The 13,137-nt window shown below is 34.7% G+C and overlaps 1 protein-coding gene and 1 long non-coding RNA gene across 6 annotated transcripts in view; one reads left to right on the forward strand and one right to left on the reverse strand.

Moving 5' to 3' along the window:
* SCN3A (sodium voltage-gated channel alpha subunit 3) overlaps nt 1–13,137 on the reverse strand; it is a 116,925-nt gene that overhangs the window by 42,299 nt on the left and 61,489 nt on the right. For 2 of the 5 annotated variants that reach the window (XM_055380245.2, XM_055380246.2), the window contains exons 13-17: nt 11,090–11,290; nt 9,769–9,901; nt 8,172–8,410; nt 1,523–1,696; nt 222–578 (exon numbers count right to left, since the gene is read on the reverse strand). In XM_055380245.2, coding sequence (XP_055236220.1) covers nt 222–578; nt 1,523–1,696; nt 8,172–8,410; nt 9,769–9,901; nt 11,090–11,290 — 1,104 coding nt within the window. Of the gene's footprint in view, nt 1–221; nt 579–1,522; nt 1,697–8,171; nt 8,411–9,768; nt 9,905–10,912; nt 11,291–13,137 lie in introns of those variants that run through there. The other 3 variants (XM_055380244.2, XM_019022785.4, XM_055380247.2) reach the window with 3 other exon arrangements.
* On the forward strand, nt 385–11,090 carry LOC129532107 (uncharacterized). Its single transcript, XR_008677722.1, has 3 exons — nt 385–486; nt 9,892–10,002; nt 11,023–11,090. It is a non-coding gene; the product is annotated as an uncharacterized lncRNA (long non-coding RNA).

A 13,137-nucleotide genomic window follows, 5' to 3' on the forward strand; every position in this document is an offset into this window, starting at 1 on the left:
ATTAAAGATATGATTTCAGTTTTATTATTCCAATGTCATAAAAAATGGGAAACCAGAGCCCAGGAGAAGTTAAATAACTTGCTCATTCTCTGAGTGCTAATAGGGGGATTTCAGTCTAGGCCACTTACTATAAACCAGAGATATGTTTACTACATCTGGCCACCTTCCTAGCTACTGTCTGCTCTTGTTCTAATTTATGAGCATTTGTAATACATACGTACCACAAGGTTTCCGATGACCATGACCAACATGAAAACAATAAGGCACATGGTTTGGCCAGCGACCTCCATACAGTCCCACATGGTCTCTATCCACTCTCCACACAGCACGCGGAACACAATCAGGAAGGAGTGGAAGAAGTCGTTCATGTGCCACCGTGGGAGCGTACAGTCATCATTGATCTTGCAGACACATTCTTTGTAGCTCTTACCAAAGAGCTGCATGCCGACCACAGCAAAAATGAAGACGATGATGGCCAACACCAAGGTGAGGTTTCCTAGAGCCCCCACAGAATTGCCAATGATCTTAATTAGCATATTTAGTGTGGGCCAGGATTTTGCCAACTTGAAAACTCTAAGCTGTAATCAAGTGAAAAGATGCTCTTAGTAGTAATCATAATATAATTTTAGACATTATTTTATTAGTATGTGGTATCATAGAACCACACGTGGTAGATGTAAAAACTCAAAATATACTGAACTGATTCAATTTCAAATCCAGAAAAAATAGTGTTAACAATATTAGAATTGTAAATCTGGTCATAATATCATTTAAGTGCAAAAATAAAAATAAAACATTTCAGAAATAATAAATAAAACATTTCTGATTCATCAAAAGATATGCCCATGTAAACAAATGGTATTTTGATTGGAGACTTTTTAAATTAGCAAATGAATGTTATCTTCAGATTCTATTTTAGACAGTAAAAAGAAATATTAAAAGTATAAATCATACATTTTTATAGGCCAATATAAAAGTAAAATAACCTAAATAATGTGATAAAAATGTACAGAAAAAAATTGAAAAAATACACATTTTGCTTAATTTTGAATAAATTTTACATATTTCTCAATAAAATTTTGCGATAATTCAAAAAGTTTTTTATACAATTATTTAAGATACTAATAACATCAAATATTTTCCCACATGTTGCTTTAAAACAGTCCCCATTCCTAGAAGTAGGGTTAATAAAAAGCTAAAATTAACTGGGGTCTAAAATTTTTATTTGCGTATCTTTACAGACTGTAAGGCCAAAAAAGCTTCATAAACTTAAAACACAGTTTTAGAAAGTACTTGTAGGTTTTCTAATGTGCCCTACATACCTAATCATTATAAAGTATTTCGAACGCTTTCATCATTCTTAGAAAATGGTTTAGCTTTAAAGAGGATGTTTACATGTTTCCTTAGAATGTCACATATTGATATAAATTTAAAATTAAAATTAATAATTATATAAATATACATTGATTCAATTTCAAAATAAATGTGCCAATGAGCGACAGGGATATATATAAATAGATACCAGTCTGAATGATCGCAGTACAGACAATCCCTCCACATTTGACAGACCAAGCTCCATTAAACTGAGGCTGACAATAATCCCATCAAAGATATTCCAGCCCTCTTGGAAATAGTAATAAGGATCCATGGCAATGATCTTGAGAACCATTTCTGCTGTGAAAATCCCAGTAAAGACCTAAAAAATAGAGATCAGCACTACTTCAAGAGCACTGAAAAACACTGATGCTACACGAATTTATAAAGAAGAACATTAACAGGAATAAAAATATCTAAAATTTAAAGTGAGAGAATGTGACAAATCAATTCAAGTCTAGCTTTTTTTATTTTCATTTTTTATTTTTATTTATTTATTTTTATATATTTTATTTTATTATTATTATACTTTAAGTTTAGGGTACATGTGCACAATGTGTAGGTTAGTTACATATGTATACATGTGCCATGCTGGTGTGCTGCACCCATTAACTCCTCATTTAGCATTAGGTATATCTCCTAATGCTATCCCTCCCCCCTCCCCCCACCCCACAACAGTCCCCAGAGTGTGATGTTCCCCTTCCTGTGTCCATGTGTTCTCATTATTCAATTCCCACCTATGAGTGAGAACATGTGGTGTTTGGTTTTTTGTCTTTGTGATAGTTTACTGAGAATGATGATTTCCAATTTCATCCATGTTCCTACAAAGGACATGAACTCATCATTTTTTATGGCTGCATAGTATTCCATGGTGTATATGTGCCACATTTTCTTAATCCAGTCTGTCATTGTTGGACATTTGGGTTGGTTCCAAGTAATTGCTTCAAAGAGAATAAAATACCTAGGAATCAAACTTACAAGGGACGTGAAGGACCTCTTCAAGGAGAACTACAAACCACTGCTCAATGAAATAAAAGAGGATACAAACAAATGGAAGAACATTCTATGTTCATGGGTAGGAAGAATCAATATCATGAAAATGGCCATACTGCCCAAGGTAATTTATAGATTCAATGGCATCCCCATCAAGCTACCAATGACTTTCTTCACAGAATTGGAAAAAACTACTTTAAAGTTCATATGGAACCAAAAAAGAGCCTGCATTGCCAAGTCAATCCTAAGCCAAAAGAACAAAGCTGGAGGCATCACGCTACCTGACTTCAAACTATACTACAAGGCTACAGTAACCAAAACAGCATGGTACTTGTACCAAAACAGAGATATAGATCAATGGAACAGAACAGAGCCCTCAGAAATAATGCCACATATCTACAACTGTCTAATCTTTGACAAACCTGAGAAAAACAAGCAATGGGAAAAGGATTCCCTATTTAATAAATGATGCTGGGAAAACTGGCTAGCCATATGTAGAAAGCTGAAACTGGATCCCTTCCTTACACCTTATACAAAAATTAATTCAAGATAGATTAAAGACTTAAACGTTAGACCTAAAACCATAAAAACCCTAGAAGAAAACCTAGGCATTACCATTCAGGACATAGGCATGGGCAAGGGCTTCACATCTAAAACACCAAAAGCAATGGCAACAAAAGCCAAAATTGACAAATGGGATCTAATTAAACTAAAGAGCTTCTGCACAGCAAAAGAAACTACCATCAGAGTGAACAGGCAACCTACAAAATGGGAGAAAATTTTCGCAACCTACTCATCTGACAAAGGGCTAATATCCAGAATCTACAATGAACTCAAACAAATTTACAAGAAAAAAACAAACAACCCCATCAACAAGTGGGTGAAAGACATGAACAGACACTTCTCAAAAGAAGACATTTATGCAGCCAAAAAACACATGAAAAAATGCTCACCATCACTGGCCATCAGAGAAATGCAAATCAAAACCACAATTAGATACCATCTCACACCAGTTAGAATGGCAATCATTAAAAAGTTAGGAAACAACAAGTGCTGGAGAGGATGTGGAGAAATAGGAACACTTTTACACTGTTTGTGGGACTGTAAACTAGTTCAACCAATGTGGAAGTCAGTGTGGCGATTCCTCAGGGATCTAGAACTAGAAATACCATTTGACCCAGCCATCCCATTACTGGGTATATACCCAAAGGACTATAAATCATGCTGCTATAAAGACACATGCACACGTATGTTTATTTTCATTTTTTATTTTTATTATTATTTTTTTGAAACAGAGTCTCCCTCTGTTGCCCAGATTGGAATACAGTGGCGTGATCTTGGCTCACTGGTTCAAGTGATTCTCCAGTCTCAGCCTCCCAGGTAGCTGGGATTACAGGCATGGGCTACCTACCATGCCCAGCTAATTTTTGTAATTTCTGTAGAGACAGGGTTTCACATCACGTTGGCCAGGCTAATTTTGAACTCCTGACCTCAAGTGATCCACCCGCCTCAGCCTCCCAAAGTACTGGGATTACAAGCATGAGCCAACACACACAGCCATGTCTAGCTTTTTTTTTTTTTTTCCTCTAGGAGAGTATTTTATTAAGTAGAGTGGTATTATTTAATGAATCTTCTGGATTTCCAAGAAAAACACTAATTTTAAACATTTCATGGTCTACATTTTAACTCTGGTATTGAATAATAGCTACCGAATTATTGCCCTTGTTGGTACACTACATTTCTAACATAATCACAACCAAATTTATTTCTGGGCAGTATCGCATCAGGAACAAATCCACATATTACTGAAAGTTATTAAAAATTGATTTCGTAAAAACCATATTTTGTTTTTGATTTTGTGTTTTTTAAGGGACACCATCTTATTTCTATAATTTTATAAACATTCCTGAAACAAAAGTAAGTTTGCCACAGATTGTTTATAATAATGATCTCTGGATGTATGCCTCAGAATTAAGGTTAATGGATTAATAGAGCTAGAAGCTGCAGATTTAATTGAAACCAGCAGGAGAAAATACTCAGTATGCATATACATGTAATTGAGATTAATAAGTCACTTGAGTGGCTAGATAAATGTGTATTTGACAACAGAAAGAAAAACAATTAAACAAACACAACATTTCTTTTTTTAACTCAAAACGATAGGCTGAGAGACACAGGACATGAAGAATTATGAAATTACTCTTGCAGAAAATCTTTTAAAGCAATTCTCTTAATTTGCTATAGTTACAAGTGGCAGTTTATGACTGTAAAGTCAAGTTTAGCATTTACCAAGATAAATCAGCCTTTATCTTGAAGGAATTCTGTCAAAATAACAGTATAACAATTATTTGGTTCCACTTAAAAGAAATCTTGATCCACCCTTATGAATATATAAATGCAGCTAACACTTCATTTTTTCCAATCACAGATGGGAAATACCCATCACAGAAAAAAAAACAGCCTAATGGTAGTCATCCATTCACTCAAATAGAAATAAAATGTATTTTAAGCAAGCCTAGTACATGAAAATCCAAGTATATGGTGAAATGCCTATTGAAAAATATATTTTTCATTTTATAGAATAACACATCAAAGATTTTTTTTTCAAATAGTGAGTTTGCCTGGTAAATGTAAAATAAGTTGTAACTATACAAATTTTATTTCATGTATAAAACTTTTAGAAGCAGCTATTATTTGAAATAGGCACTCTGATGATAGAAATATATTATTTAAAGTGAGCTAGAACCATCCAGGTAAATAATCTACAAATATCTCTTTCTATAGAAAATCATAAGGTGATCTTTTCAGCTCTTCTAAAATGACTAGATCTCATGCCTTTAAAAACATATGCCCTAAATTTACGCTTATCTAAAAATGTAATCCCACCATAAAACTTTTCATTAAAAATAATATTTTTATTACAACTAGCAATCCAAAATGACAGCTATATCTCTGTAACTGTTTTCAGTTAAGGCCCTAAAAATCAATGGGATTGTTTTTGGTACAGTTTAATCTAGTGTTAGCATTGTCAGGTAAGTTGGAAATGTTTGTTATGATGAAGATGTTGTCTAACCTACTATGATTGATAGGCTATATTTTGCTGATTGAATCCCTATGATGGGAGCAAGCATTTTATAATGATTAAAAAACAAAACAAAAAAAATACTCCACAAAAATACGGAGCACCTTAGCAAAACTTAATTGAGATTCAAGGTCTCTTGATACTCAAATTTGATTAATCTCATCAACAAGGAAGTGATGTAATTTTTATGTACTGCAGAAACAGAATGCAAAATGGGGCATATTGATCTAAGTTAAGATGGAAAATTCCACAATTCAGCGTCCTCATGTAGAACATAAGGCAGTATGCAATAATTTGAGCAGTAATAAACTAGTCTGTAGATATTCTAAATTTATTTTAATGAGCAAATTATAAGCTCTCCACAAAACATTCTGTGTAATCATCTATGATCTATGATATAGTCCTAAGTCAGCTTAGCACCAATGATAGAAATTCTTTCTTTCTCTCTCACATGCTCTTTCTCTGCATATATATTAAACATGTATTACTTTCATATGGATAAATATTTATGATAAAGGTTGTTATGGGTAGGAAATTCTATGGGTAGATGTTCTATGAACAAATGCTTTGTAAATTATGCAATGCATTATTGATATGTTAATCATTATAGTAAGGAGGTATCAACCAATAGAGACAGTCAGTTTACATATTCTCCTATTTTTATGGATAGAAATAAATAACTCAAGTCTGTTCCCTGTAATTTATGCTCTCTATCTTGGCAAGTTTTGTTTCCCCAACACTAACCTGAACTTATAGATGGTTCTATCACAAACAATCTACCAGGCATCAGTCTCCCATTCCACTTTCCCACCTCATTATTTCAGTTACTACCCATAAAGTCATAGAATTGTAGAACTGGGACATACATAAAAAGTCATTTAGTCCAACACATTCATTGTTTATACGTGTGTTGAGAAAATAGACTCAAGGATCTAAGTGACTTTTCAAAACCACACAGATATTTACCATGAACACTTTGACTAGGACCTAGATTTGATGCTTTTGTCTAGTGCTTTTTCATTCAATCATCTTATAATCCAGCCTCTCTTATCCTGTGTTTCCATACTCAACTGCTTCAGCATTGGAATTCTATATTTCCTGCTTCACTCTGGCAAATTTCCTCCACCTGTTCAACTTCCCTAACTGTCCAATATCCTGGGAAAAATACAAGAACTACACCAGAAATATTTTCCATCATTATTTCAAAGAAAGGTCTAAAAGGTTAATAGCATATATATGAGGAAGGAAACTGTTTATTGAGCACATGCTAGATGCCAGGCACAGTCTAGGTGCTTTCACATTACCTCATGTGACCTTCACAACAACTCTGCACGAAGGGTATTATTACACTCATTTCAATAATAGAAAACAAAGATTCAGATTGTTTATCAGACTTGTCCAGAGGCCATATCACTAGTAAGCACTAGGCAACTAAGGTCAAACTCAATTCCACTCCACTGCAAAGCCTGTGCTCTTTTGCAAAATCATGCTACTTGAAGCAGCCTTTTTGGGTAGGTATCAACCAGTGGGTTATTTATTGAGTGACTAGCATGTAAACACTGAGAGAGGCAACAGAAAAATGGGACACGGCCTTTGCCAAAGATGAAGAAAATCTCAAGAATATGGTGGGTGTTCTACTGAGTCAAATAATGCAGATAATTTGAGGTCACTTATTAGGGCACACAATTATCCAGTTGTCCACCAGCATTTCCTTTCCCCCTTCTGTTAGCAATTGCTCCTTCACGCATGATTCCTCAGGACTGCCATGTTTTCAACATGACCCCACCCTCTGCCAAGGCTGATTAAATCAGAAGTGAGCATGTGACCTAAATTATGCCTAAGTTCTACCAGGAGAGTCTTTGGAATGAGACTCAAAAGGAGATTCATGCTTTTCAGTGTAGAGGTTGTAGGATGGAAAATCAGTGAGCTCTTGCTGAACATTTGTTGATCTAAAGACAAATGATGCAGTGAACTTGTGGGCCATATCTAAGCCCTTGATGAAAACTGTTCCTAAAGTCAGACTGCAATACTGCCCTTTACTTAGTTTGTTAGTCTACCTTTTCCCTCCATTCCAGTTTCCCCACTACCCCTTGCCCCAAGTTTGTTTTAGTACAGAGAAAGCTCTCGATTAATAATATATGTAAACCCTTTTCTTACTTGTTCACCCATTTTGATCAGCACACATAGACACAGATGAATGCTCAGTAATTTGAACCAGAGGTATGGCTAAATCACAAATGCAAATTTAGCAACTATTTGTTTTCTTGTATGATTATCACTGAAGCTTTTTATTAGGTAGTTAACTTGAAACAATGATGTTCTTTTTTTCATATACATCAATCTTTGGGTCATCCCTTCAATGGACATGATTGTTTTAGAGGCTGTGTGGGTTAAAACCACATGTTTGTGGAGCCAGTATTAGATCTCCTGGTTTATCTGGACCCACATTTCCAGCAAGAACAACTGTAAAGATTTTGAGACATTTACAACTGGTAAGACACCATGATCAATCAGCACAGACATTGGCCTAAACAATCAGCATTCATACCAGTTGAGTTTTAGGCTGTGTCTCTGAGATTCCCTGTAATATTCCTTAGATATTTCTTTCTATGAGGAAAGAGGATATAATTTTTGGGTTCAACACAGCACAAATACATCTTTCCCTTTGGTCTATCTCTCCCACCTCTACCAAAGTAAATAAGTAAACTTCAAATGTACTTACCAGGTTTCCTACAGTCAACACACTACTGAATTGCTCAGTCATGGGGTAGTGCTCCATGGCCATAAAGAGGGTATTTAAGACAATGCAAATAGTGATGGCAAGATCAACAAATGGATCCATAACAATTAAATTCACAAGATGTTTTACTTTTAACCATGCATCACAGCAGTCCCAGATCAAGAACACATTGGCAAATCTATACCAGCATGGCGGACATTTCTGTCTAGATTCTTCAAGTTCTGGAGGGACAATAACAAGGAAGAGTAGTAAATAACAACAAAAATGAGTTATTATTGCTAGTAGATTTTACATTATTTAACAAAATTGATGCTTATATTTGAAAATAGAAGTTCATATTACTTAAGAAACTTGAGAAGACAATCCCATTAAATATTTTCGGAAAATGTTAATTAAAATGTCATATAGATCGACTTTTTTCTCTTTTGAATACAGAAAATAAGCACTTTGAATTTAATATTTTGCTTTTAAAATGACTAGGTTATGATTGATTAAAGTGCTGTATTCTCTTTGTCAAAACAGAATTTTAAATAAGCATTACACAACTATTAAAATTTTAAATAATTAGTGTTTCTTCTGAAAGTACCTTTTTAAAAACATTGTCTAAAGTTGTGATCCCTCATGTGTGTGATAACATTTATGAACTATTCTCTCCTTTCATAGTTTCCATATCAACATTAATCTTGCACACAATGAGAATGTAGTATGCCTTTCTTTTTAGTATAAATTCAGACTCAAATCTACTTTTGTGGTTTGTACATATCTTTTAGAATTTTAGCATCATGTATTTAAAATATTGCTTGAAATTTTAATGGATGAGGCCTGTTACAAAATAATTATTATGTGACTGTATATCTAATACACCAAGAAGACATGATATAAAATGTAATTGATGTTTTCTAAAGAACATATGTTAGAATTGACATATAATTGATCTAAAAAGGGCAGTACTAATATATTCTCTCTCCAGACTTCAAGGAGAGAGGGCTGTGTGATGTATGAACAAGTTTAGTGTATAAATAGTTGCTGCCTATTCCTCTGTGTCAAAATCAACAAACATTTCTTTCCGTGGTCCTTTGGAGGAATGTAATGGTTGCTGTGTATGTAGAAGATGGAAGAGAGACCCTTTTGTAGGATCTCTCTTGGAGTGGAGGACAGGTTTTGATTTGCCCAACTCATTCAAGTGCTCCCGCAACCCTATCAACACTTCCATGCCTGAAGAACAGACTAAAGCCTGAAAGAAATGTTTCCTTATGCTTCTATATACCAAGACTTAGAAAGGGGGAAGAGTTTACTCTATTTGCATATGAGTAACATAACATAAGAATAAATCCTCATTGATATAATATCAAGTGTTGAAATATCACTCTGCAAGTAAGTTAAGGACCCAAGTCAAAAAGAAATAAGGCCAATATTAGTTTTTGTAATCAATGTGATAATATACTCCATATATCACATTCTTAGGTCTAATATATAGTTTTGATCTGGGTAACAGATTTCAGTAATTCTATGAAAAGAAGGAATAGTTCACAAAGCACATAATCACAGAAAGTTGGCTGTTCCATGACCTGCTTCTTACCTTCCATTGTGTTGGTCAGAATGCTGGCTATGCTCATGGCTCTTTGCCTTCCAGAGGAATCCTCCAGCATCTCCATTGAAATCTGGTAAGAGCTTAACCTTCTCTTTCTGACTTCCGTTTCAGTGGTGGTGCCCTGCAAACCAAATACTGATGGCTCAAACCACTCTTCCCAATAAGTAATACAACACCACATAGCATTTCTTTGGCAAATCATGCTACATGCAATTTTTCCAGGTAAGAATTTTCAAGGAATAAAATATTGAATTATTGCTAAGTTATAAACAGTTTTTTTTTAAAAAAAAGTTATCACAGGTAGTACTCTTTAAGAGGAATTCACCAGCGGGATGCAGTTGTATAACACAATTATATTACAGAACTATTTTAATTAACCTGTCACAATTTTCAAGGAAATTTGTTGTAAACATGCTAAAGTCATTTATTATTTTATTTCATTCAGGTGAAAATTATTTTTATCTTCTATCAATGATTAATAATCAGATCAATCTCCCCCCAATAAATATTATGATTATATAGTCTCAAGGCTGAATTATTTTCTTTGAGGCTGTATTGACAATATTGACATATGTGGGCCAATTTTTTCCATGCACAAACACAGATGTACGATGAAATGTGTGTGCTTTCCTGAAATTTCTTTAATTATTTCTATATCTTATCCTATTAAAAAACAACACATTTTAGAGTCATTTTAAAATAGCACTGTAAATATTGACAGTTGTATGAAATTGCCCATTATCAACAAATTGGTTATAATATTTAATTTTAAGAATATGAATTTTCCAGAATATGAATAGATAATTATACAATTCTTGGTGAATATACATCTTATAGATTTGATGGTGAAAATGTCCATTATTTGTCTCGGTAGGTCTACCAAATTTGCAGATATGTATTTCATAGCAGACTCTAAAAACGGGGCCCTTTTAACCTAAAGCCATGGTCCCTTACAAGTAATTCCCATACAACAAAAGCTAATGGTCCCATACAATTCAATTGATTCTCAATATTCTATTGTTTTCCCTTTGATTAATCATGTATTATTTTTACCAACTTTCATTTTGAGGAAGCAGGACGGTATGACAGCCTAAACTGTCCAGGCTTTGATTATTTCAAATTGGTGAATAATGTCAGTAGCAGCTAGGTCATCTATTATCACCTCTGGGGGAAGTTGTCCAGTAGGTGACGTTAGAGCTGAAGGTCCACCCACCAAGGAAACCACACCATTGCAATCCACAGTGCTGTGCATCTTCCCATTTGCTGGAAGCCCTGGCACCATCCTGGATGACATACTGGCCTGACTAACGTTACTGTTGCGTCGCTCTCCATGTCTGTGCGGCACAAACAGTGAGTCTCTCCTGCTTTCGCTGTCTTCAAATGTGCTGTGTTCGTCATCAGCAAAGTCATTTTCAGATCCAACATCCTTTGCCCGACCTCTGAAACTGAAAATGCTTGTTTTGCTATTGCGTCTTGGGGAAAACAGGGAGCCACGGATACTCAAGAGAGACTGCAGAGAAAGCAAAAAGGAAAGGAATGGGATGGGGGTAGGGGAAGAACGCAATTATTTAATAAAGTATTAATATTAAAGGATCTGTTTTCTTTGGAGTTAGTATACTCTTGCTCTTAAACATGGATAATCAAATTTATAGAGGACACATATATTTTGATATTTTTATTAAAGCAAATTTAAGTACAAAGAGTGTTTTTCTGACTAACAATACTGATTTGCAATTTACTAAGTATACAACCACTTCATTTAGTCGTCACTTTAGGTGGATTGGGTTATCATAATGCTATAGGTTAGGGACCAGATGCTGAAAAGGATAAATGATTTCTTTTGATGGGCGTGGTGGTTAAACAAATAATAAGTAGCTTCTACTTCTTAATGCTATAATCTGAAGGGAATGTAGCCTGGAGAATAAGTTTTGGCTCAAGAGAGAATGTTAGCTCAAATTTAAAATATTTGTTTCAAATGTTGCATTGTAGCCAATATTTCACTTCAGGATAATTACTTTTTTAAAAAACTACTATTTTTCCATTCTCTTCTTTTGAATTCTGAAAGAAAAGTAGTTTACTCTTTCTCTGAAACTGTTTGTCTCTACCCACATGGGAACAGAAGTCACAAAACTTACCTACGATGTTGTCTTCCAAATTTGCTAACAGTTTCCCAAATGGCAACCAATGATTCACCTTATTTGAGAGACTATATGTCATAGCAAACACAACACAGAGGATTCCTAAACTGCTACACAAATTACTCTTCTTGTGTAAAATATAACACTGGCTTATAAAAGCAAGACATATAACATGACTTCACCAGCGGGTGGTGTAAAAAACAACATATACTTCTGTTTTATTTTAATTATATTAAAAAGAAAGAGACAATTCAAAACCTTTTTCATTACAGCTATTCCCAAATAAATTAAGCAAACTATTTCCTAGTACCAGAAAATGAGGATTTAGCTTGAAGTTCCTTCTTTCACATTTTGAAAGGATTTTAAACTAGCAACCCCAAATATTTCTGTGTGTATTCTTGTCTTGCAGATAGTTTTCAAAAACATCTCTATTCAGTCTGCAGAATATTTGTTTTCTCCCCTCATCATGAACAATGGCATTCCTCCTTGCTCTCTCATTCCCTTTCCTACTTCTCTTCACACCCAGGGTAATATACATACATACATATACATATACATATGTCAGCAGCAAACATTCCTGGATCTTCTCTTTCTTCTAAGCTTTAGTATAAAACCAAATAAAATGATTTTAGTGGAAAAAACAGAAAAGGCAGACTCTGTCAAATGTATTCTTGGTTCCTCTGCCTAGTTAGGTCATGCTGATTTTCTTAGGACCCATTTTTAGCTTTATTTTCATGGCTTTTCCCAGACTGCAAAGCGCCAGAATAATCTTTGTTGTCCTCTGTCTCAGTGATATTCTGGAAGGATATTATTCACTAAGAAGTACTCTGTTCCTTTGGATTTGGTTAGATTCTCCACAGGAACTATTGGCTGTCCAGCTTGTCCATCGGAGGCTGTGTCTATGTGACACTCAATTCCTGTAGCAGGTTTGTCTACCGAGGCGCAGACAATAGAGTGATTTTACAGCAAAGTGATCAAGAGATTAGATCATGTGAAGACATCAATTCATCCCCCCATTAATAAAGAATGCTAATGTTTTTCCTTTCCTCAGACTCCATTTAAATGATCAATATAATAACAGTTATATCCAGAACTCGTGTTGTTGTTGTTGTTGTTGTTGTTGTTGTTGTTGTTGTTGTTGTTGTTTTGAGGCAGAGTTTCGCTCTATCGCCCAGGCTGGAGTGCAGTGGTACAATCTCAGCTCACTGCAATCTCCACC

Source organism: Gorilla gorilla, chromosome 11, assembly GCF_029281585.2.
Source record: "Gorilla gorilla gorilla isolate KB3781 chromosome 11, NHGRI_mGorGor1-v2.1_pri, whole genome shotgun sequence".
NCBI lineage: Eukaryota > Metazoa > Chordata > Mammalia > Primates > Hominidae > Gorilla > Gorilla gorilla.